The sequence below is a fragment of the Ranitomeya variabilis genome, chromosome 1 (assembly GCF_051348905.1).
Source record: "Ranitomeya variabilis isolate aRanVar5 chromosome 1, aRanVar5.hap1, whole genome shotgun sequence".
NCBI lineage: Eukaryota > Metazoa > Chordata > Amphibia > Anura > Dendrobatidae > Ranitomeya > Ranitomeya variabilis.
In genome coordinates, this window is record NC_135232.1 from 723127489 (window position 1) to 723154259 (window position 26771).

A 26771-nucleotide genomic window follows, 5' to 3' on the forward strand; every position below is an offset into this window, starting at 1 on the left:
GGGGAGCCCCATCAGCTCTACACACATATACCTGGGATTAGTGAGGTTGTAGCAGGACTTCCAGATCTGCAGCATATGCTTACAGGACAAGAGCGCCTCATCCGGCCCCCGGCACAAAGACTCCAGCTTCACCTTGGTAAATAGCAATCTACAAGAGGGAAGACAGAGACAAAAGAAAAATGTGAACAAGGAGAGATGAAAGCCTCTGTAACCCACAGAATACATTTGGTAAATTCAAAAAAATTCATTTTTTCTGATTAATGTACACTCTGCACCCCATCCTGACTAAAAAAAAACACACAAATGTAGTAATTTTTGCAAATTTATTAAAAAAGAAAAACTGAAATATCACATGGTCATAAGTATTCAGACCCTTTGCTCAGATACTCATATTTAAGTCACATGCTGTCCATTTCCTTTTGATCCTCCTTGAGATGGTTCTACTCCTTCATTGGAGGCCAGCTGTGTTTAATTAAACTGATAGGACTTGATTTGGAAAGTCACACACCTGTCTATATAAGACCTCACAGCTCACAGTGCATGTCAGACCAAATGAGAATCATGAGGTCAAAGGAACTGGCCAAGGAGCTCAGAGACAGAATTGTGGCAAGGCACAGGTCTGGCCAAGGTTACAACAGAATTTCTGCAGTACTCAAGGTTCCTATGAGCACAGTGGCCTCCATAATCCTTAAATGGAAGAAGTTTGGGACCACCAGAAGTCTTCTTAGACCTGGCCGTCCAGCCAAACTGAGCAATCGTGGGAGAAGAGCTTTGGTGAGAGAGATAAAGAAGAACCGCAAGATCACTGTGGCTGAGCTCCAGAGATGCAGTAGGGAGATGGGAGAAAGTTCCACAAAGTCAACTATCGCTGCAGCCCTCCACTAGTCAGGCCTTTATGGCAGAGTGGCATGATGGAAGCCTCTCCTCAGTGCAAGACATATGAACATATGAAAGCCCGCATAGAGTTTGCTAAAAACACATGAAGGACTCCCAGACTATGAGAAATAAGATTCTCTGGTCCGATGAGACGACGATAGACCTTTTTGGTGATAATTCTAAGCGGTGTGTGTGGAGAAAACCAGGCACTGCTCATCACCTGCCCAATACAATCCCAACAGTGAAACATGGTGGTGGCAGCACCATACTATGGGGGTGCTTTTCAGTTGCATTGACAGGATGACTGGTTGTCATTGAAGGAAATATGAATGCGGCCAAGTACAGAGATATCCTGGATGAAAACCTCTTCCAGACTGATCTGGACCTCAGACTTGGCCGAAGGTTCACCTTCCAACAAGACAATTACCCTAAGCACACAGCTAAAATAACAAAGGCGTGGCTTCAGAACAACTCTGCGACCATTCTTGACTGGCCCAGCCAGAGCCCTGACCTAAACCCAATTGAGCATCTCTGGAGAGACCTGAATATGACTGTCCACAAACGTTCACCATCCAACCTGACGGAACTGGAGAGGATCTGCAAGGAAGAATGGCAGAGGATCCCCAAATCCAGGTGTGACAAACTTGTTGCATCATTCCCAAGAAGACTCTTGGCTGTACTAGCTCAAAAGGGTGCTTCTACTCAATACTGAGCAAAGGGTCTGAATACTTATGACTATGTGATATTTCAGTTTTTCTTTTTAATACATTTGCAAAAATTACTACATTTCTGTTTTTTTCAGTCAAGATGGGGAGCAGAGTGGGTTTATAGAAAAATAGGGAGCACCACAGCTGGGCAAATGCAATGTTATGCTAATAGTAGATCTATAAAGGGGTGCAGCACCATGCATAGCCAAAAGGACATAATGGAGCAACCAAGAAAAGCAGACACACAAATGGAGCGCACACCCAGAAAAATACAAGCTGAGTAGCAACAAATACAAAAAGTTTATTGAAAACAGACACACATACACTAGAATAAAAGCATATTAAAATATAACAACCACACCACTTAGTCCCATGGTGAATACTCATGAAAGACAGCCCAAAATACAAATAGTAATATATATGCTATACACCACAACAATAATGGCAACCAAAAAATACCTATATATGAAAATCAATGATTAGACAGCATATAAGGAAGACCTGTAAAGTGGGGAATAAAACCCCCTAAGCCCTATAAAAATGTAATATGGTTCAATGATTCAATAATACAGATGTAATAGTACAAACAAATTAAAGTGCACAGAGGGTCTAGGCGTCCCCAGATACCCCCACTATGAATGAGTAGCCTTGCTATAGAAGACGAGCCTGTGACTATCAAGGGGCCATAATAGGAAAAAAAAAAAAAAAAAAGGGGAGGTAATACCAGCAAAAGGTAAATTAAATCAAAGAAAAAATATATATAAATGTAAAGCAGGGTGATCAGATGGAACAAGAATATCACCCAGGCTATAGAAAAGTGCCCACAAAGGTCAGGGTATGTGGCACAATAGTAGAAAGAACACAAGGTATGAGTATAAGTATAAATTACCCGATCAGGTCATCCAGTCTGCGGTCTGGGCTGTCAGCTGTCAAAAGTCAGGAGTCAAGGAAGATGATCCCGGGATCCAGTAGGTGTGGGGAGGCCCCACGCGTATCGCTGCTGAGCGCAGCTTCGTGCTTTACATTTATATATTTATTATATATATTTTTTCTTTGATTTAATTTACCTTTTGCTGGTATTACCTCCCCTTTTTTTTTTTTTTCCTATTATGGCCCCTTGATAGTCACAGGCTCGTCTTCTATAGCAAGGCTACTCATTCATAGTGGGGGTATCTGGGGACGCCTAGACCCTCTGTGCACTTTAATTTGTTTGTACTATTACATCTGTATTATTGAATCATTGAGCCATATTACATTTTTATAGGGCTTAGGGGGTTTTATTCCCCACTTTACAGGACTCCCTTATATGCTGTCTAATCATTGATTTTCATATATAGGTATTTTTTGGTTGCCATTATTGTTGTGGTGTATAGCATATATATTACTATTTGTATTTTGGGCTGTCTTTCGTGAGCATTCACCATGGGACTAAGTGGTGTGGTTGTTATATTTTAATATGCTTTTATTCTAGTGTATGTGTCTCTGTTTTCAATAAACTTTTTGTATTTGTTGCTACTCCGCTTGTATTTTTCTGGGTGTGCGCTCCATTTGCGTGTCTGATTTTCTTGGTTGCTCCACGATGGGGTGCAGAGTGTACATTAATGAGAAAAAATGAACTTTTTTGAATTTGCAAAATGGCTGCAATGAAACAAAGAGTGAAAAATTTAAAGGGGTCTGAATACTTTCCGTACCCACTATAACTCGTGATCAGCGATTTGATGTCTGTACACAGTAGCACCCATGACAGCGATCATTCAGCTTTCCCAGGATCAGATATAACAGAGAATATTTTTTGGGACAGTCTGACATGATCTGATAACTGATGGAGCTGCAGTATAATACAATGTCAGCCACACATGATAATACCGTGTAATGATGGTAACGTGAGCTTCATTGTTAATAGCATTGCTATGTACCATGGGTCGTACAGAGCAGGATATCACAATCTCTATACAGGTCTGGATTTAGCTTCCTGTGAAGTCTGATGAAGTCACCGCGCAGCTGGTGGATAAGAGCCGGCGTGCGCTTCGCCCCAGCCCCGAGCTCTGGTTACAATATTCTGCAGATGGCACATTGTGATGATTTCCAGTGCACAGAAGAGCTGTTGGTTAATATTCATTATTTAAAGGGACGGTCTCGGGTAACATAAGCATATTGAGGCCGGGAGGGTATCCATGAGATAACCATGATAGCAAGGATGAAAGCAGGGAATAAATATTTCATTGGCAAACACAATTCTGCAGCGGCAGGTGGTCAGGAGGATCTGTGGTGGTCAGAGCTGTGAATGTCCGGGAGATGAGGCTAATGCAGCAGTAGGGAAAAGGATTGATTTTACGTTTCCCTGCTTGTCAGCTTTTATGTAGTGGTGATATATTCTGCAGCTTTGTGCACTCACGATAACCACTCCCATCATTCACATGGATGAGTTAGGACTGCACATGATGTGAGTGACACAAAATTAAGGAGAGCGAAAAACACAAGTCCAACTTTCCACTGGATTTTGTTACTTACATGAAGTTCTCTGGATACTCGCTCAGAGCCATGTCCATGATATTCAGTGCATCGTGATAGTGCTTCTGAGCAGAGAGCAGCAGCGCCAACAAGTGGAGGGAGTTGGAGTCATCACCCTGGAGCTGGAGAGCCTGACGAACATAACCCAGAGCTTCCGGGATCTACAGTCACAAGAAAACGCAGGTTACAGAGGAACAACCAGAAATGTTCTGTGCCGCCTATCTATAACTAGAGATCAGCAGTGACATCACTGAGAATGCCTCCTATCCATCACTAGAGATCAGCGGTGACATCACTGAGAATGCCTCCTATCCATCACTAGAGATCAGCTGTGACATCACTGAGAATGCCTCCTAGCCATCACCAGAGATCAGCGGTGACATCACTGAGAATGCCTCCTATCCATCACTAGAGATCAGCGGTGACATCACTGAGAATGCCTCCTATCCATCACTAGAGATCAGCGGTGACATCACTGAGAATGCCTATCCATCACTAGAGATCAGCGGTGACATCACTGAGAATGCCTCCTATCATCACTAGAGATCAGCTGTGACATCACTGAGAATGCCTCCTATCCATCACCAGAGATCAGCGGTGACATCACTGAGAATGCCTCCTATCCATCACCAGAGATCAGCGGTGACATCACTGAGAATGCCTCCTATCCATCACTAGAGATCAGCGGTGACATCACTGAGAATGCCTCCTATCCATCACTAGAGATCAGCGGTGACATCACTGAGAATGCCTCCTATCCATCACCAGAGATCAGCAGTGACATCACTGAGAATGCCTCCTATCCATCACTAGAGATCAGCGGTGACATCACTGAGAATGCCCCCTATCCATCACTAGAGATCAGCTGTGACATCACTGAGAATGCCTCCTATCCATCACTAGAGATCAGCTGTGACATCACTGAGAATGCCTCCTATCCATCACTAGAGATCAGCGGTGACATCACTGAGAATGCCTCCTATCCATCACCAGAGATCAGAGGTGACATCACTGAGAATGCCTCCTATCCATCACTAGAGATCAGAGGTGACATCACTGAGAATGCCTCCTATCCATCACTAGAGATCAGCTGTGACATCACTGAGAATGCCTCCTATCCATCACTAGAGATCAGCGGTGACATCACTGAGAATGCCGCCTATCCATCACTAGAGATCAGCGGTGACATCACTGAGAATGCCTCCTATCCATCACTAGAGATCAGCGGTGACATCACTGAGAATGTCTCCTATCCATCAATAGAGATCAGCGGTGACATCACTGAGAATGCCTCCTATCCATCACTAGAGATCAGCGGTGACATCACTGAGAATGCCTCCTATCCATCACTAGAGATCAGAGGTGACATCACTGAGAATGTCTCCTATCCATCAATAGAGATCAGCGGTGACATCACTGAGAATGTCTCCTATCCATCAATAGAGATCAGCGGTGACATCACTGAGAATGCCTCCTATCCATCACTAGAGATCAGCGGTGACATCACTGAGAATGTCTCCTATCCATCAATAGAGATCAGCGGTGACATCACTGAGAATGCCTCCTATCCATCACTAGAGATCAGCGGTGACATCACTGAGAATGCCTCCTATCCATCACTAGAGATCAGCGGTGACATCACTGAGAATGCCTCCTATCCATCACTAGAGATCAGCGGTGACATCACTGAGAATGCCTCCTATCCATCACTAGAGATCAGAGGTGTCATAAGTATCTGACTTGTCAGACATATTACCATTACAGGAGGTAACTGGTTACTATTAACCCCTTGGTATCGGCAACATAGTTTTGCAGCCGTTGGGTGATGCTGTGAGGATGAAGCTGTGGAGCATTAGAAAGCAGAGGAGCAGGTGGCCTTTCTGGGGTTAGGGTTATGTAAAGCATCTGGTAAGAGCTGAAAACGGCTTCACACATGAAATATGCAAAGTGGCTCCATGACCGAAGCACAGAGGGGGCACCCTGCGCCAATCCCTCCCAGGAACCGGTCCTCTGCTGACCCCAATACATACAATTATGCTAATGTTGTGTATAACCAAGACTGGATCAGTCTCTGGAGTCTATGATCCAGGGGCTACGGAGTTGGCTGATGGCAGCGCAGCCATCACTGAGGTCCTCTATAATATATAATGTCACTCACCTGTCGGGATATCGCCAGCTGCAGAGCCAGGTAAAAGGCTGCCTGATGGTCGGTGGGTGACAGGCTGTGAGCTCTGTGTGACAGAAACGGGCATGAGTACTACAATTCTAACTATGCACAAATCACAGGTTGTCATTACATTTTGGGAGTTGTCAGATGTTTGCATTTGTGAGGTCAGGATGGTGCTGAGCACAGTAGACGATATTTCCATTGTATACAATTCCTTAAGGGGGCTGTGCATTATCTCGGGATCCCCCTGTACGATTCAGAACCACAGAACAGAGTGGCTCTGACCATGGAGGACCCACATCATCTCCGGCAACCGGAGGTGCTGCAATAATACACAGATAACAGGGAATAGTGTGATTTTACGATCTATAAGAACAGGGTCGCAATGAATTCTCAGTACATTATATGTTGGTAGTAACGCTGTCTGTATGTCCGGGACGTGTCATGGAGGCCGACACTCCACCGTACTCACCGCTGGAAGGCCAGGAGAGCTTTCCTCTGCAGATCTTCCTGCAAACCACGCAGAGACGCTGCAAAACAGAGATGTGACGTTACTTACCTCCCCCTGCACCATCAAGAAGACGGCCAGGGTGCAGATCAGCTGTATTCACTGATACTAACAAATGCAGAGATGCAGTGTAAAGCATCGGAAAAGAGGAGCAACATTTGAGCATTCCGATGAGACATCAGACTTCGACAATGCAGCCGAGCCGTTCTTGCTGTCTCCAGACTGGTACCAGTATCAGGGTTAGAGGTTACACGTATGCGCATTCCGTAGACCGACGTGTGCCAATGCCCCTTACCATCAGAGGCTTGTAAACTATATGCCAGACCCAGGGCCAGGAAACCTTTGGCTTTGAATTCAGAGCTTTTTTCTGCACATTCAACCACCATTTTGGCGAATCTTTCAGCTTCTTCCATCTACAAAAAGTAAAATATTGGTCACCTAAGAAATACCGAAACTTAGGCTATGTGCCCACGTTGCAGAAATGCTCTGTGGCGGGTAAAATATATGCGGAATTCGCATGCGTTTTCCCACAAAACACAAGCGTTTTTAGCTTGCAGAATGCTTGCGCTTTTAAAGCGATTTGAAGCATCGCTTGGAAAACGAATTGACAGGTTGGTCACATAGTGCTTGACAAGTGTGACCAACTTGATACTATTGATGCTGCTTATGCAGCATCAATAATAAAAGATAGAATGTTAAAAATAGTTTAAAAAATTTTAAAATATGGTTATTCTCACCTTCTGATGGCCCCCCCGATCTCCTCAGCAGCGCTCCTGGTACGTTCCGTTCCCAGGGATGCTTTGCGCGAAGGACCTTTGTGACGTCACGGTCGCGTGACCGCGACGTCGTCTCAGGTGATTCGCGCAATGCATCCCTGGGAACGGAAGCTGCTGCGTGCACCGCTGAGAGGCGGGAGGACTCCGGGGGCCATCGGAAGGTAAGAATATCCCTATTTTTTATTTTAATTCTTTTATTTTTTTTTACAGGAATATTGTACCCAGGGCCTGGAGGAGAGTCTCCTCTCCTCCAGACCCTGGGTACCCTCCGCACATGAAGCGCTCACTTTACGCATGGTGGGCATAGCCACATGCGTAAAGTGAGGGTTTCAATGCAATCCTATGGCGTTGGAATTGCCGTGATTCTGCAGAAATAATGAACATGCTGCGGATTTTACCGTTATGCAATTTCGCAGCCCGAAAATCCACAGCATGGGCACAGCAACTGCAGAATCCCATAGATAAAAAACGCATTCCCATGCAATCCTAAGATTTTTAAGCGTTTCTGCTGGGGCAAAAATGTGGCGGAAACGCATAAAAAACGCAATGTGGGCACACAGCCTTACAGGTGTCCACATGTCTTTGCAGAGGCACTTACCCAGTGCAGAGAGCCCATACACAGCTTGGCAGCAAGAAGGGGAATGGTGGCGTCCTCAGGCTTGAGGCGGATACATTCTCTTAAAACCTTCACAGCTCTGGCAGACTGAAAACGAGAGAAATTTATCGAGAGAGCTGAACAATCAGGGGAAGACGGCACAACACAAGAGCAAAGTGCTAACAGTGTGGCAGCAGAGAAACATGTGCTCGCGGTTTGCACAGGAGCATTTCTGCGCTGATGATTGGCACTGATTTGAGACTTTTCTGCGCGATCTGTATGGTTAATACAATAGTTTGGTCCCCATATGATGTGCATATTATCGGCAGCACATTCCTCGTTTACATGGGGAGATGTGATCCCGACAGGGGCCAGTTTAGTACCCTCATAAAAGGGTGTAAAAAGAGCAATCGCTCTGCTTGTTAGCTGGCTGACCAGCGACATGTTTATTGGGCACTATGATCAGAAAACTGCACACTTACAAAGATGGCTTCGCTTGATTATTGCCCAAGGTAAAGGGGGTCTCTATAGGATTAGATCTCCAAATCAGATCCAGAAATTCCAGTAATGCAGAAAATAATGGCCATAGCCTGAAGGTCGAGCATTATATCAGTATCTGGTCCGTGAGGAAGGGACGAGGCTGAGAAGACCCTATTAGCATTCATCAGTGGTCAGCCAACCATGAGTTTCCAGCAGATAAAGCTTTAAGGACTTGCTGGCACTTCTAGTTTTCCAATGGTTGAGGAGCCACAGAATTCCAATGAAATAAAAAAAGGGACTTGGGGACCCCACAGTTAGCAAAATGAAGGGTTGCAGTGTTTGCTGGGAGGACAGTCCATTGATTATCCGGACAGCGCCATACTTATGGGGCTGGTACTGCAGCTCAGTCCATGGCATGGTGGAAAGATAAAACTATAAAAGCACCACATTACTCAATTGAGTATTGCAGCCCTTTCATCCCGCTTACCATGGAGGTGGGAGCCCTGTCCATCATACCGTTATGGGCTAAATGATCACTATAAAGCCAGCCTGGGTTTAACACAAGTTGTACGATCTGGGAGCAGCAGAGGACATCACCTTTCCTGCAGCCATGAGCGAGAGGGCAAACTGGTACCAGAGGTGGAACTCTTCAAAGGCAAACTTCATGGCTCTCTCCAAGCACTGGTGGAAGGAAAGCAGGAGAGGTCAGAGGCCAGAGAGAGAGTCCAACAAAACAACGAGAGGGTTAAAGGGGAACTCTGTATCAGACCTAATCCATCATTTTCACATAACGGTTGGGACGCTGCATAAGCAACAATGTAGACAACACAGAATCCACTGATGACATGTCCGCTCTCTCTCGGCTTACACTATACTTTGGGGGGTCTTATTTATTTTTGTCTGGTGTTCTGTACCTCTGAAAGCATTTCATACTGCCCCCTCCGCCCCAGTGCAATGGTCAGCAGGTCGTACACCACAGAGGCGCTCTGCAGGCTGATGATCCGATCGTTCTTATGTTCTGGGATCCGGCTGAGCACGGCGTCCCTGTTGGCCTAAGACAAGATGAAACACCGATCAACACGTCACGTCAGTAAATTAATAGACACATTAAATGGTGGAGTAATGGGGGCCATATTTGGTTATCACCCAGCTTTCCCAGAGGTGGACAGACCGACTGGATACAATTTTTGACAACGTGACATTGTATCGTCCTCTTTTATTCGGTTAAGTATGGGGCGGCGACAGCTCCCAGAGTCCTTGCCAGGCTCAAATCTGCAGCCCAGTAATGAACGCAAAGCATCCACAGTGGCCATATAAGAGCCCTGAATCTGGGCGCGGCCGCGTCTGTTTACAATCTGCCTCCCGCCCCCACCAAAAGCCAATCTGAACAATCTGGGAAAAGCCACAGTTGTCATGGAAACTTCTAAATTTAGGAGGCGATTAAAAAGCGGATCTAAAAAAAAACCCCGAATTCCTCCAGTACTGGGTAGCATCCTTACATAACCACTTGTGAACGTCATATTAGGGCATAGAGGAGTTACCAGAATCGGCAGCCACCTATCCATGTAGCACACGGGAATGGTAGGCATAGAATGCACATTCCTGATGACTCGTGATAAGAGCTGATCGTCAGTGATGTAGGAAGAAAAGGATTCTCTTTGTAAGACTTCACCTCTAATTAAAACTTCTGTAACTCTCTGTTTCAGTTCTTCACCATTTTCAATTATTCTGCTTACTCACAGAGAACGATGCTCACATCCAGAGGCTACAATTCCCCCCAATCTAATAATTTACACAGATGATGGGTTTGTTACAATAAATCCGGATATGTAAGATTTCACCATTATGAGAAATTTGTACCATCCTCCCCGACAGAAAAAAATGATCTTTGCTGACACACTGCAACAAATCATCAGCTGTACGAGAAAGTTCAGTGGGACATAGATTGTGACCTCTCACAAGAATGGTTTCACTCCATGACAAAAGAGAGATATGGAATATAAGGGGGAATTGAAAAACTTAAATCTTGGCAAGTAATGGCATATTGTTGGATATGCTAAATTAATGGGGTCTGACTTCTGGGACCCCCACTAATCCTGAAAATGAAGAGGGCACAGTACTGTTACACACAGCAGCGCTCCCGGCTGAGCAGGGAATGACATCCAGCTCTATCCACTTGGAGACAAACTGCTGCAGGGGTCCCAGAAAGCCCCTCAGAGGAGGAAAACCCGATAACGGCTGCTACAGCACAGCGACCCCTTCATTATCAGGATCGCTGACGGGCCCAGAGGTTGAACCACCAGCAATCATTAAATGATGGATTATCAAAGACATATACCATCAATTACTAAGACGAGAACACCCCTATAAATTAGAAAGCTGATAAACTTTTCATTCCACATTAATTAAAAAGGCTTTTCTCAAAACGTATAATTCATCCACAGGATAAGCATCAAGATGCTGGGGGTCCGGTCAATCACAGGAACTTGAGGGTCATCTGAACAGAGCAGCAGTCAGACATGCTCCCAGCCACTTCACTCGGATCAATAGCAGTGACGGGAGTAGCCGAGGGCTGCAGATAGGGGAACACGCTTCATATACTGGCCCCCATCGTCAGTGTCGTACACTGTGTAACAGGGACTCTCACCATGGACTCGCTGATCAGCAGCAGGAGCAGCGCCTCTTCTGTGTTTTCTTGAGGACAGAAAATGCTAGAAAATAAATGAAATCTTAAATCAAAGCAAAAACACCAAAATGCAAAATTGCTACACAGAACCGGATGGGAATACTCACTTCTCCCCTGAATAGACCCGCGGCCTCCGGCTTAATGCATAGCTTTTTGTGTTCAGACCCTGTCGGAGGGGGTCATCCAGGGGTGACTGGTTTGGGGGATCTTCCAGTGGGTTCCAGTAACTTTGCTCGCACATCCCCCGGAGCAGAATCTCAGCCAGCTGCCGGGCGATCGTCTGATACGGAGAAAGTAAAAAGACAGTCACCACTGAATGACCTCCATTTATCTAGGTGTGACTAGCATTCAGGACCCGTGCTTAGCACACTCACCATCCGTAGGTTCTGTGTGGTCCTGGTCTCTACAGCTCTCAGGATCTCCCGGAATCGGCCCACTCCCCGAGTCAGGTTCCTGGATCAAGAACAGACACCATGATCTCTGTCCTAAACCTCTGGATTAGATAGTCAGCTCGGCAGGACAGGCTTCGGTTCTCTGCACCAGTCATGAATCAGTCATGAATGTATTCCTATGCTCCAGGAGGGGGTGAATACTTTTCCTGGCACATTATTGCTGCATGCCTGTGACCTGGAGGGAGCCCCTACATTCGCTATAGATTTTAATTCTCAGCCATCTCCCGTGCGATCGCCTGCATCTAATATAAACGGCTGCAATCATTTACAGACAATTCATGGTTTATGGCGTTTACTTGGCAGCACATTAACTTCTGTACACCTGTGACGAATCTGAGCAGCGAGACATGGCGGATTTTCATGGCGCTTGTGGAGTTCACAGAGCCTCGCTCCTGGGGGCGACACTAATGAAGTAGTAAAGTGTAATCATCAAGGGCAAAACAAGTTCTGCGCAGAGTCCCCTGGGCAGCTCTGCAGCCTAACAAGCCGTGCGTCTTATTACTGCGCCACAAACAGCAATGTAGCATTAACGCCATCGCCGCAGCAACCAGTGGATTCACTTTCCACGGATCAGATCTGCGGTGGTAGAAAATCTGCGCTATGGTGTTTTATAGAAGTACGCGCCTTATCGTTCCGTTTGTGGTCAGTCTGAGTGCAGTCCTGCTAGCACAGCTGGGGAGCGTAACAATGTAGGCCATTCTCCAGTAACATGACAGCAAAACAAATCTCCCCAGATGAACTGCTATTTCCTGCGCTGACACATTGTAACAAGACAAGAATTTCTGCTGAGTATTGAGAAGAAGGAAAAAAGCCTGGAACAGCCGAACCCCATAACTATTTTTCCCACAGGCTGGTGTATTATATAAATATTTCAGTGATGGGCACGTGGGTGCAGGGCAGGACTCACAGGACTGGCGCTTGGCGTTGACCCCGTGCAGCCAGAACATGGCATTGGATCAGTCTCCCACGGGCGCAGCAACTCGCTAATCCTTCTAATTAATTCTGCATAGTGAACTGGCAGCAGGACAGGTCCGGCCACAGCAGATCTGTCAACGCCTTCACCGGAGGCTTTATAAAGACGTCTGATGCTGAACTCAAGGAGATGTCACCTGAGAAGCGGCCCACTACGACTTGGCAGCTGATCAAAGTTGTTTGTGCTGTACTTAGCGCCTCCTAGGGTTTTACAAAGGACTCCAGGGATCAAAAGGAAATTGACTTTATTTTATCCCTCAAATACCCCCTACAGGGCAATTATAGGATAATCCAACACAACATCCGCGGGTTCGTGGCACTAAATAAGTCTCCAGCGCAAGTTCAACACCGAGAGGAGAAGGGACTGGGCAAATTAAGCAACTGCGAATCATTCCTGAAATACTATGTAGTGCTGGAGGACCCTGCTCCCTCTACTACGCAGCACAAAGTCTGTAGCCTTCAACCAGAACAACACACATCTTTCCTGTAATACTCTGTGCTGCTGAGAACTCTACTTCTTCCACTATGGTATTACCAGTCTGTAACGTTCCACAAGATCAGTTCACTACTCTCCTGAAACACTCTGTGCTGCTTGGGACCCTGCTCCTATTATTATGTAAATTCTAGTCTGTGACTTTTTATAAAATCATATCACTTCTCTACTGAAATACTTTGTACTGCTGGGGGATCTAAAATTAAAAACTGCAAAATGGCAAACACGAATTGATAAATCAGCAATCGTGCCCTTAGGGTGGTGAAGTATAGTGCCGCCATCAGACACCACGAGCACATCACCACACACACTGATCTCCAGCTCAGCCTCAGTGCAATAATCACATAACAGGTCGATTTAATAGGATTGAGACCCGGAATGAACTTCTAATCTAGAGCGTCCACACAAAGTCACCCAGGCAGTTATAAAACCTGAAGAGCCGCTAGAATAAAGGACACATAGGATAAATGCATGAAGTGCAGTTCCCTAACATCCTGTTATCACTGGAATACTCACTGGAATACAGGGAAGCAATGAAAAGTATGACTATAAGGTCCCCAGAAGTCAAGCAGCAGTGCTGGAGTTCATCAATCAGTTCATCAATCAGTCAGCAGCCAACGGATTCCTAAGTGGAGGTCACCACGAGTCCACGCCTGGCCCAACGTAACGTTACTTGTCCACTAATCAGAGGTTCTAGTAATAATCCGACTTATGCAACCTCAAAAAGTAAAACCGTGTTTCCTAACCCCCGTCCCCACATGACCTCCAAGAGTTATAAATGACCTACACCAGCCCTGAGGACAACAAATCGCAACATCCATATACAAGGAAGACAATCTACTGTATATGCATGTGTATATACATTACCGACCATAGAGCAGTATTCTAGCAGTTATATTCCAGTACATAGGGGCAGTATTATAGGAGTTTATTCTTGTACATAGCAGTATTATAGTAGTTATATTCCTGTACATAGCAATATTATAGTAGTTATATTCCTGTACATAGCAATATTATAGTAGTTCTATTCCTGTACATAGCAGTATTATAGCAGTTATATTCTTGTACATAGGGGGCTGTATTATAGTAGTTATATTCCTGTACATAGCAGTATTATAGCAGTTATATTCTTGTACATAGGAGCAGTATTATAGTAGTTAAATTCCTGTACATAGGAGCAGTATTGTAATAGTTATATTCTTGAACATAGGGGCAGAATTATAGTAGTTATATTCTTGTACATAGGAGCTGTATTATAGGAGTTATATTCTTGTACAAAGGAGCAGTATTATAGTAGTTATATTATTGTACATAGGGCAGTATTATAGTAATTATATTCTTGTATATAGGGGGAGTATTATAGTAGTTATATTCTTGTACATAGGGGCAGTATTATAGTAGTTATATTCTTGTATATAGGGGCAGTATTATAGCAGTTATATTCTTGTACATAGGAGCAGTATTATAGTAGTTATATTCTTGTACATAGAGGCAGTATTATAGTAGTTATATTCTTGTACATAGGGGGCAGTATTATAGTAGTTATATTCTTGTACATAGAGGCAGTATTATAGTAGTTATATTCTTGTACATAGAGGCAGTATTATAGTAGTTATATTCTTGTACATAGGGGCAGTATTATAGTAGTTATATTCTTGTACATAGAGGCAGTATTATAGTAGTTATATTCTTGTACATAGGGGCAGTATTATAGTAGCTATATTCTTGTACATAGGGGCAGTATTATAGTAGTTATATTCTTGTACATAGGAGCAGTACTATAGTAAGTATATTCTTGCACATAGGGGCAGTATTATAGTAGTTATATTCTTGTACATAGGGGCAGTATTATAGTAGTTATATTCTTGTACATAGGAGCAGTATTATAGTAGTTATATTCTTGTACATAGCGGCAGTATTATAGTAGTTATATTCTTGTACATAGAGGCAGTATTATAGTAGTTATATTCTTGTACATAGGAGCAGTATTATAGTAGTTATATTCTTGGACATAGGGAGCAGTATTATAGTAGTTATATTCTTGTACATAGGAGCAGTATTATAGTAGTTATATTCTTGTACATAGGAACAGTATTATAGCAGACATATTAACAGATATAACTAAGATAATAAACTAAAAGAAAGTCTTGCATTCGGAGACAACATCATTTTAGATCAGTGTCCTTTCCGGGGATATGCTGGGAGACACATTCGGTATACAGTAGTGATGTCTAAGTGACTTCCGTTGACAGAGTAATGGTGGTAGCGGGAGGTCATAACTTGATATCGATTAACAGAACGATAATTGTTTCCAACTAATGATAGCATCGATTTTGCTCATGTCTTCTGGGAGAAGACAATCATTATTCTTGGAGGTCTGTGCAGTCTGCTGCTCAGCACTAATATTACGGTGTGAATTAGATAACACTACAATGGAGCACTGTGCTGGGGCACCTGCATCAGGGGGCCCAGGATGAGCAACGCGGCCTTGTTGGAATATGTAAATATAAAGGGCAGTCACAGACTATGTAATGTCACCGATCAGTGGTGCAGAGCGGAGTGTCTGTTTGCTGCGATGTGCCACTCTGCAGGGGCCTCACATGAGAAAGCATTTTATTTCTTGCATGTCTCATTTCTAACATTAACAGATCTTCCATCTACATTTTCAGAAACCGGATTTCTGGAATTCATTAAACATCAAAAAATTGTGCTGCCTCTAATACAATGGATAAAGCAGCTCAACTGCAGCAAGAAATCTGTGATGTCGCCCATTTCTGAACAGTCAGAGTGGAACAGGTGAGGAGCAGCCTTTATCACGGCAGTGAACTCAATCTCGTGCTTGCTCGGGGGTTTCCATGGCAGTACCTACCAAGTCTTTATGGGCTTCATGATACTCATAAAATAGGATTCATGACAAAAGAGGGCACGCGAGTGTAGCTGTAGCAGAGTTCGGCCACGTCTGCATGTTCGAGATTCTATCAAAATCTGACAATTGTGACCTGACCCTTAGTTTGTTGCTACCATGGCAACCCCAGAGCAAACGTGACAGTTGCTGCAGCATTGAGGAGAATCAGTACCACATCAAACAAATCAGCAGAGGCTGAAAATATGGTGAAAAGGAAATCAACATCCTCAATTTCAAAACTTGGAGTGAGACAAGAGCCAGGACGCCACGGGATATGAATGCAATGTTATAGGACTTAATGGTGGCATACAACCCCCATAATAGGGTGCAATCACTGAATCAGTAGTGAAAGAGCAGTGATATATAGCCCTTTTATTAAAGAGGTAGAATTGCACATTAAAGAGAACAATCCAGTGAACATCACTACCTAAATCCTGAGCTTTACATCCCTCACATTGATCCTGAGCTATATCCCGAATTCTACTTCAGTTACAGCCAAGGCAAAATCTTTTTTTTTTTTTAAATTCCCGCTCAGGCTTCAAGACTTTCCAGACTACTGCTGGTTCAGCGTGTGCACAGTACAGGATCTGCTGTGTGCACAGAATCAGCAAGGGGTGACAGGAAGAGGTGAATCCCTGTGGCCTGAGAAAAAAAAATATTGCAGAATTATAAGAAAAAGGTGCAATAATCATCTCCAAGGTTTGAAGTTGTGGAAAATGAATACAGACAAATCGTTGTCTCTTCATTTTTTTTTTCTGAGGATGAAATTACAAAGCAGGAAACACGTCACCGAGTCTGAATCCTACAGATGAGAGGGGTTTACAGGTTAACGTGGTCACATACACCAGTCTGGGGGGTCTCTATGTGAGGAACACTTATTAGCGGTATACATACTGTTCATCTTCATGAAAGTTTATCCTGCAGCGGAACATTATAGACATACAGAAAAAGTAATAAAATATCCACAAGACACAAAAAAATAAACAAAATTATGTGCCTCCACACACAGTATAGGAGCCGTCACCTATATACAGTGCCAGTGTCGGCCGCAAACACCACTCACCCATTCTTGAAGTACAGGACATGTGCTCGCTGCAGCCCATTCTCCAAGAAGAAGCTCATCTCCTGGTCTGGGGCTGCTGGTCCTGGCTTCGGACTCCGGTTCTGAATATTTGCTGCTTGCACCTGATGTGGGAAAAATATGTTTATATTATATTATATTATATTATATTATATATATATATATATATATATATATATATATATATACACTCACCGGCCACTTTATTAGGTACACCATGCTAGTAACGGGTTGGACCCCCTTTTGCCTTCAGAACTGCCTCAATTCTTCGTGGCATAGATTCAACAAGGTGCTGGAAGCATTCCTCAGAGATTTTGGTCCATATTGACATGATGGCATCACACAGTTGCCGCAGATTTGTCGGCTGCACATCCCAAAGATGCTCCATACAAGGCAGGATGGATCCATGCTTTCATGTTGTTTACGCCAAATTCTGACCCTACCATCCGAATGTCGCAGCAGAAATCGAGACTCATCAGACCAAGCAACGTTTTTCCAATCTTCTACTGTCCAATTTCGATGAGCTTGTACAAATTGTAGCCTCAGTTTCCTGTTCTTAGCTGAAAGGAGTGGTACCCGGTGTGGTCTTCTGCTGCTGTAGCCCATCTGCCTCAAAGTTCGACGCACTGTGCGTTCAGAGATGCTCTTAGGCCTACCTTGGTTGTAACGGGTGGCGATTTGAGTCACTGTTGCCTTTCTATCAGCTCGAACCAGTCTGCCCATTCTCCTCTGACCTCTGGCATCAACAAGGCATTTCCGCCCACAGAACTGCCGCTCACTGGATTTTTTTTCTTTTTCGGACCATTCTCTGTAAACCCTAGAGATGGTTGTGCGTGAAAATCCCAGTAGATCAGCAGTTTCTGAAATACTCAGACCAGCCCTTCTGGCACCAACAACCATGCCACGTTCAAAGGCACTCAATCACCTTTCTTCCCCATACTGATGCTCGGTTTGAACTGCAGGAGATTGTCTTGACCATGTCTACATGCCTAAATGCACTGAGTTGCCGCCATGTGATTGGCTGATTAGAAATTAAGTGTTAACAAGAAGTTGGACAGGTGTACCTAATAAAGTGGCCGGTGAGTGTATATATATATATATATATATATATATATATAGATGATTATGTATGTTTATATATACAGTATATGTATATATATATATATATATATATATATATATATATTAGTGTTTGCCTCCTTCCTGATTTCCTATTCTATTGCATGTTTGTTACGCTTAACTGTTTCAGATTAAACAAATGTAAATATTAACAAAGATAACACAAGTAACACAAAATGCAGTTTTTAAATAAAGGTCTTTACTATTAAGGGGAAAAGAAATCCAAACCTACAGGGCCCTGTGTGATAAAGTGATTGCCCCCTAAACCTAATAACTGGTTGGGCCACCCATAGCAGTAACAACTGCAATCAAGCGTCTGTGATAACTGGCAATGAGTCTTTTACAATGCTCTGGAGGAATTCTGTCCACTCATCTTTGAAGAATTGTTGTAATTCAGCCACACCGGAGAGTTTCCGAGCATGAAGCGCCTTTTCAATGTCACGCCACAGCATCTCAATCGGATTAAAGTCAGGACTTTGACTAGGCCACTCCAAAGTCTTACTTTTGTTTTTCTTGAGCCATTCAGAGGTGAACTTGCTGGTGTGTTTTGGATCATTGTCTGCTGTATAAGTGCATTTTAGCTTGAGGTCATGAACAGATGGCAGGACATTCTCCTTCAGGATTTTTGGTAGACAGCAGAATTCATGGTTCCATTTACCACAGGTAAGTCTTCCATGTCCTGAAGCAGCAAAACAGCTCCAAACCTTCACACTACCACCACAATTTACTGTTGGCATGATGTTCCTTTTCTGAAATGCTGTTACTTCTATGCCAGATGTAATGGAACATTCACCTTCCAAAAACTTTTGTCTCGTCAGTCCACAGAGTATTCTCCCAAAAGTCTTGGGGATCAACAAGATCTTTTCTGGCAAAACTGAGACAAGCTTTTATGTTCTTATAGCTCAGCAGTGGTTTTCGTCTTGGATCTCTGCCATGCAGGCCAATTTTGCCCAGTCTCTTTCTTATGGTGAAGTCATGAACACTAACCATAACTGTGGCAAGTGAAGCCTGCAGTTCTTTGGATGTTGTTGTGGGGTATTTTGTGACCTTTTGGATGAGTCGTTGCTGCGCTCTTGGGTTAATTTTGGTCAGCTGGCCACTCCTAGGACGGTTCACCACTGTTCCATGTTTTCGCCATTTGTGGATTATGGCTGTTAGTGTGGTTCGCTGGAGTCCGACAACTTTAAAAATGGCTTTATAATCTTTACCAGACTGATAAATATTAATTACTTCGTTTCTCATATGTTCCAGAATTTTTTTTCGGATCGTGGCATGATTTGTAGCTTTTGAGGATCTTTTGGTCTACTTCACTTTGTCAGGCAGGTCCTATTTAAGTGATTTCTTGATTGAGAACAGGTGTGGCAGTAATCAGGCCTGTGTGTGGCTAGGGAATGTGAACTCAGCTTCCCAAAGATGTGATAAACCACAGTTACTTTATGTTTTAAGGGGAGGTGGTAGGTCTTTTTTTTTTTTTTACACAAGGCCCTATAGGTTTGCATTTTTTCCCTTAAGAATAAAGACTTATATAAAAACTGCATTTTGTGTTTACGTTTACTTGTATTATCTTTGCTTAATATTTCAATTTCTTTGGTGATCTGAAACATTTAAGTGTGACAAACATGCAAAAGAGTAGGAAATCAGGAAGGGGCAAACACTTTTCACATAACTGTGTGTATTTATACAGTGGGGAAAAAAGTATTTAGCCACCAATTGTGCAAGCTCTCCTTCTTAAAAAGATGAGAGAGGCCTGTACTTCACATCATAGGTAGACCACAACTATGAGAGTCAATATGAGAAAACAAATCCAGAAAATCACCTTGTCTGATTTGGCAATTTATATTTTGCAAATTATGGGGGAAAATAAGTATATGGTCACCTAAAAACATGCAATATTTCTGGCTCTCACAGACCTGTAACTTCTTCTTTAAAAGGCTCCTCTGTCCTCCACTCATTACCTGTAGTAAGGACACCTGTTTGAAATTGTTATCAGTATAAAAGACACCTGTCCACAACCTGAAACAGGCACACTCCAAACTCCACTATGGTGAAGACCAAAGAGCAGTCGAAGGACACCAGAAACAAAACTGTAACCCTGCACCAGGCTGGGAAGACTGAATCTGCAATAGGCAAGCAGCTTGGTGTGATGAAATCAACTGTGGGAGCAATAAGAAAATGGAAGACATACAAGACCACTGACAATCTCCCTCGATCTGGAGCTCCACGCAAGATCTCACCTCGTGGGGTGAAAATGATCACAAGAACGGTGAGCACAAATTCCAGAACCACACGGGGGTGGGGGGTGGGGGGTTGGGGGACCTAGTGAATGACCTGCATAGAGCTGGGACCACTGTAACAAAGGCTACTATCAGTAACACTACGCCGCCAGGGACTCAGGGTATGTGCACACGTTGCGGATTTGGCTGTGGATTTGCAGCGGATTTGGCTGTGGATCCGCAGCGGATTTGACACTGCGGATTTGCAGCAGTTTTTCATGCGTTGTACAGTACCATGTAAACGTATGGAAAATAAAATCCACAGTGCACAAGCTGCGGAAAATACAGCGCAGAAACGCTGCAGTTTATTTTCCGCAGCAGGTCAATTCTTTGTTCGGATTCCGCAGCATTTTACACCTGCTCCATAATTGAATCCGCAGGTGTAAAAATGCATGTGAAAACCACGGTAAATCCACAAGTAAAACGCAGGGCGTTGTACCTGCGGATTTCTCAGAATCTAAGTGGAAAAATCCACACACGAATCCGCAACGTGTGCACATACCCTCAGAGCCTGCAGTGCCAGACGTGTTCCCCTGCTTAAGCCAGTACATGTCTGAAGTTTGCTAGAAAGCATATGGATTATCCTGAAGAGTATTGGGAGAATGCCATATGGTCTGATTAAACCAAAGTAGAACTGTTTGGTAGAAACAAAACTGGTCGTGTTTGGAGGAGACAGAATGCCGAGTTGCATCCAAAGAACGCCATACCTACTTGGAAGCATGAGGGTGGCAACATGATGCTTTGGGACTGTTTGTCTGCAAAGGGACCAGGATGACTGATCCCTGTACATGAAAGAATGAATGGGGCCATGTATTGTGAGATTTTGAGTGCAAACCTTCTTCCATCAGCAAGGGTAATGAAGATGAAACGTGGATGGTCTTTCAGCATGATAAAGATCCCAAGCACACTGCCAGGGCAACGAAGGAGTGGCTTCGTAAGAAGCATTTCAAGGTCCTGGAGTGGCCTAACCACTCTCCAAATCTCAATCTCATAGAAAACCTTTGGAGGGAGTTGAAAGTCCGTGTTGCCCAGAGACAGGCCCAAAACATCACTGCTGTAGAGGAGATCTGCATGGAGGAATGGGCCAACATACCACCAACAGTGTGTGCCAACCTTGTGGAGACTTTCAGAAAACATTTGACCACTGTCATTGCCAACAAAGGATATAAAACAAAATATTGAGATGAACTTTTGTTAATGACCAAATACCTATTTTCCACCATAATTTGCAAAATACATTTTGCCAAATCAGGCAAGGTGATTTTCTGGATTTGTTTTCTCATTGTGACTCTCATAGTTGTGGTCTACCTATGATGTCAATTACAGGCCTCTCTCATCTTTTTAAGTGGGAGAATTTGCACACTTGGTGGCTGACTAAATACTTCTTTTCCCCACTGTATACATTAACACATACATATTTACAGTAAAATTCCTTTTCGTCCACCAGTCATTGGTCCAGAAACTCTGATAATTTGTCAAGCTTCCTGCTGCGCCTGCATCCCTGGCCCCTCGTGCCGGTCACATCTAATCAACACTCTTCGGTCTCAGAAGAGCCAATTCTCATTTCCACTCTCATTATTAATCAATAGTGAAGGAGAATTCCCACATATAGACAGAGCGGGGGTTCCATCATTTATTAATTCCCCCATAGCTGCTTGTATCTACTGGTGAATGGCAAATGAGAAATAATAAGCATCTATTGATTGTCCATGGGGGCCCCTTATCTCTATTTGCTGTGTAGATCAAAGCAAGCTATTGTTATCTGTTATCCAGGCTGTGACCACCTCCCCACCCACGCCATTCAAGACCTCAAGAGAGTAAGGGTACCGTCACACAGTGCCATTTTCATCGCTACGACGGCACGATCCGTGACGTTGCAGCGTCGTATGATTATCGCTCCAGCGTCGTAGACTGCGGTCACACTTTGCAATCACGGCGCTGGAGCGATGCCGAAGTCCCCGGGTAACCAGGGTAAACATCGGGTTACTAAGCGCAGGGCCGCGCTTAGTAACCCGATGTTTACCCTGGTTACCAGCGTAAACGTAAAAAAAACAAACAGTACATACTCACATTCCGGTGTCTGTCCCCCGGCGTTCTGCTTCTCTGCACTGTGTAAGCACCATAGCCGGAAAGCAGAGCGGTGACGTCACCGCTGTGCTCGCTTTCCGGCCGGCAGGCGCTCACAGTGCAGAGAAGCTGAGACGCCGGAGGACAGACACCGGAATGTAAGTATGTACTGTTTGTTTTTTTTACGTTTACGCTGGTAACCAGGGTAAACATCGGGTTACTAAGCGCGGCCCTGCGCTTAGTTACCCGATGTTTACCCTGGTTACAAGCGAACACATCGCTGGATCGGTGTCACACACAACGATCCAGCGATGTCAGCGGGTGATCAAGCGACGAAAGAAAGTTCCAAACGATCTGCTACGACGTACGATTCTCAGCGTGATGTCTGATCGCAGTAGCGTGTCAGACACAACGATATCGTAACGATATCGCTAGAACGTCACGAATCGTGCCGTCGTAGCGATGAAAATGGCACTGTGTGACGGTACCCTAAGGTACCTTCACACTAAGGGTACCGTCTCACATAACGATTTACCTACGATCACGACCAGCGATACGACCTGGCCGTGATCGTTGGTAAGTGGTTGTGTGGTCGCTGGGGAGCTGTCACACAGTCAGCTCTCCAGCGACCAACGATGCCGAAGTCCCCGGGTAACCAGGGTAAACATCGGGTTACTAAGCGCAGGGCCGCGCTTAGTAACCCGATGTTTACCCTGGTTACCAGTGTAAAATGTAAAATAACAAACACTACATACTTACATTCGCGTCCCCCGGCGTCCGCTTACTGCACTGACTGAGCGCCGGCCCTAACAGCAGAGCGGTGATGTCACCGCTGTGCTGTGCTTTCACTTTGACTTTACGGCGCTCAGTCAGTGTGGGAAGCGGACGCCGGGGGATGCGAAGGTGAGTATGTACTGTTTGTTTTTTTTACATTTTACACTGGTAACCAGGGTAAACATCGGGTTACTAAGCGCGGCCCTGCGCTTAGTAACCCGATGTTTACCCTGGTTACCAGTGAAGACATCGCTGAATCCGTGTCACACACACCGATTCAGCGATGTCAGCGGGACCTCAACGACCAAAAAAAGGTCCAGGCCATTCCGACACGACCAGCGATCTCACAGCAGGGGCCTGGTCGCTGGTACGTGTCAAACAAAGCGAGATCGCTACTGAGGTCGCTGTTGCGTCACAAAACTTGTGACTCAGCAGCGATCTCGCTAGCGATCTCGCTATGTGAGACGGGGCCTTTACATTCCGGTGTCTGTCCCCCGGCGTTCTGCTTCTCTGCACTGTGTCTGCGCCAGCCGGAAAGCACATAGGTGACGTCACCGCTGTGCTCGCTTTCCGGCTGGCCGGTGCTCACAGTGCAGAGAAGCAGAAAGCCGGGGGACAGACACCGGAATGTAAGTATGTACTGTTTGTTTTTTTTAACTTTTACGCTGGTAACCACAGTAAACATCGGGTTACTAAGCACGGCCCTGCGCTTAGTAACCCGATGTTTACCCTGGTTACAAGCGAACGCATCGCTGGATCGCTGTCACACACAACGATCCAGCGATGACAGCGGGAGATCCAGCGACAAAAGAAAGTTCCAAACGATCTGCTACGACGTACGATTCTCAGCAGGGTCCCTGATCGCTGCTGCGTGTCAGACACAGCGATATCGTATGGATATCGCTGGAACGTCACGGATCGTACCGTCGTAGCGACAAAAGTGCCACTGTGAGACAGTACCCTAAGCGACGCTGCAGCGATATCGACAACGATGCCGATCGCTGCAGCGTCGCTGTGTGGTCGCTGGAGAGCTGTCACACAGACAGCTCTCCAGCGACCAACGATGCCGAAGTCACTGGGTAACCAGGGTAAACATCGGGTTGCTAAGCGCAGGGCCGCGCTTAGTAACCCGATGTTTACCCTGGTTACCAGCGTAAACGTAAAAAAACAAACAGTACATACTTACATTCGCATCCCCCGGCGTCCGCTTCCCTGCACTGTGTGAGCGCCGGCAGTAGCAGGGCACAGCGGTGACGTCACCGCTGTGCTCTGCTTTTACTTTACGGCCGGCGCTCACAGTCAGTGCGGGAAGCAGACGGCGAGGGACCTGACACCGGAATGTGAGTATGTACTGTTTGTTTTTTTTACATTTACGGTGGTAACCAGGGTAAACATCGGGTTACTAAGCGCAGCCCTGCGCTTAGTAACCCGATGTTTACCCTGGTTACCAGTGAAGACATCGCTGAATCGGTGTCACACACACCGATTCAGCGATGTCTGCGGGAGATCCAGCGACGAAACAAAAGTTCTGGACTTTCAGCAATGACCAACGATGGCACAGCAGGATCCTGATCGCTGCTGCCTGTCAAACACAACGACATCGCTATCCAGGACGCTGCAACGTCACGGATCGCTAGCGATATCGTTTAGTGTGAAGGTACCTTTATCCAATAATCTTGTTACTGCACTAGAGCAGCGGACTTCAACCTGTGGACCTCCGATTGTTGCAAAACTAAAAGTCCCATCCTCATCCCTGTCAACATCCCTGTCCTGCCTTGACAGCAGGAGGCTCCAAGAGCATGCTGGGTACTGTGGTTCTCTAATGGCTGGAGGCCCGCAGGATGAAGGCTTCATAGCCCTCAGTGAGTGCTCACCCGCTCCACCTCTTGCAGGTACAGTAAGGCGATGTCTCCAGACTTCTCGTAGCACGTGATGATATCTTGGTCCCGATCCACGTGAAGACTGTTGGTGGAGGAGGAATATGGCAGCTTTTCTAGACAAAGACCTAAAATTGACACAACATATACAGGTAGTCGGAGCTCGTTGAAGGTTGCTATATCCGCATTTTGCTCTTCCCCCTTCCCCCCACAACTTATATCGTGAAATCAGCAGCAGAAACCACAGATGCGTTAGAGCTTTCCCTGCACAGACTTTCAACCTCTGGATAAAACAAATGGTTTTATGCACTGAGAGCACCTGATAAATGTATTTTCCCTGCAGTGATACATTGTAGCGAACTCTGAGGACAGAGTTTTGTGCTGCTGTTGTTATGATGTTCCTTTGTGCTGATAGCAAGCAGAGATCTTGGGTGGAATTAAAAGAACTAATAGAAACTTGTAGAACATTTTATTTATTGACATAAAAATGAAAAAAAAAAATGTAACCCCTTAATAACCGCCAAAACGTCCCTTTAACGGCGGCAGTTAAGGGTACTTAATCCTCTGCGCCACTTTTTAACGGCGCTGAGAAATAAGGTTATAGTGCCCCTAGCATTGTAAATTCTCCGGGGTCTCGGTTACCAGGGGTAGCTGGAACCCCGGAGAACATGATTCGGGTCGGTTTTTACCCATCCCAGTGTTGCGATCACCGTTATTCATGGAATAACGACGACCGCAAAAAAAAAAAAAGAGTCCGATTTCCCATTTAATTTCTCTCTCCCCTGATATAATCTAGCACATCAGAGGAGAGAGAAATGGGGTCCCCCGAGCCCACCCGGCACCACCGGTGTCCCTGGTACTCTCCTGCAACTCCTGGTCTTGTCCCCCGGTCATCGGCATCTTCTTCTGGTAAGAAAATGTCGGGCGCAGTGTGCTCGCTGAGATCTGCCGGCCGGCACCCGGCAACAATAGGAAATTTTTCCTACTGGTACAATTTGATCAGTGATTAAAATAAAAAAGAATAGGACATCAAACCCCTCTTTATCACCCCCTTAGTTTGGTAAAAATAATAAAATAAAAAAATGTATTTATTTCCATTTTTTCGTTAGGATTGGGCTAGGGTTGGGGTTAGGGTTGTGATCACAATTAGGGTTGGCATTTGGGTTAGGGGTGTGTTACGGTTAGGTTTGTGGTTAGGGTTATGGTTGGCATTAGGGTTAGGGGTGTGTTGGGGTTAGGATTGGAGTTAGAATTGGGGGTTTCCACTGTTTAGGTAGATCAGGGGGTCTCCAAACGCGACATGGCGCCCACCATTGATTCCTGCCATTTTTGCGCTCAAAAAGTCAAACGATGCTCCCTCCCTTCTGAGCCCTGCCATGCGCCTAAAAAGTGGCTTTCCCCACATTAGGTTTGTCGGCGTACTGAGGAGAAATTGCACAACAAATTTCGTAG

The 26771-nt window shown here is 45.0% G+C and overlaps 2 protein-coding genes across 4 annotated transcripts in view; one reads left to right on the top strand and one right to left on the bottom strand.

Moving 5' to 3' along the window:
* Positions 1-26771, top strand: part of LOC143798623 (protein kinase C theta type-like) — a 1028586-nt gene that overhangs the window by 668963 nt on the left and 332852 nt on the right. The window lies entirely within an intron of this gene.
* The window catches only part of TTC7B (tetratricopeptide repeat domain 7B), a 152798-nt gene that overhangs the window by 23936 nt on the left and 102091 nt on the right, over positions 1-26771 (bottom strand). For all 3 annotated transcript variants that reach the window (XM_077267669.1, XM_077267673.1, XM_077267678.1), the window contains exons 4-16: positions 25317-25447; positions 17192-17313; positions 11681-11759; positions 11414-11586; positions 11268-11331; positions 9535-9672; positions 9218-9301; positions 8144-8248; positions 7065-7182; positions 6734-6791; positions 6253-6325; positions 4095-4255; positions 32-148 (exon numbers count right to left, since the gene is read on the bottom strand). In XM_077267669.1, coding sequence (XP_077123784.1) covers positions 32-148; positions 4095-4255; positions 6253-6325; positions 6734-6791; positions 7065-7182; positions 8144-8248; positions 9218-9301; positions 9535-9672; positions 11268-11331; positions 11414-11586; positions 11681-11759; positions 17192-17313; positions 25317-25447 — 1423 coding nt within the window. The remainder of the gene's footprint in view (positions 1-31; positions 149-4094; positions 4256-6252; positions 6326-6733; positions 6792-7064; positions 7183-8143; positions 8249-9217; positions 9302-9534; positions 9673-11267; positions 11332-11413; positions 11587-11680; positions 11760-17191; positions 17314-25316; positions 25448-26771) is intronic.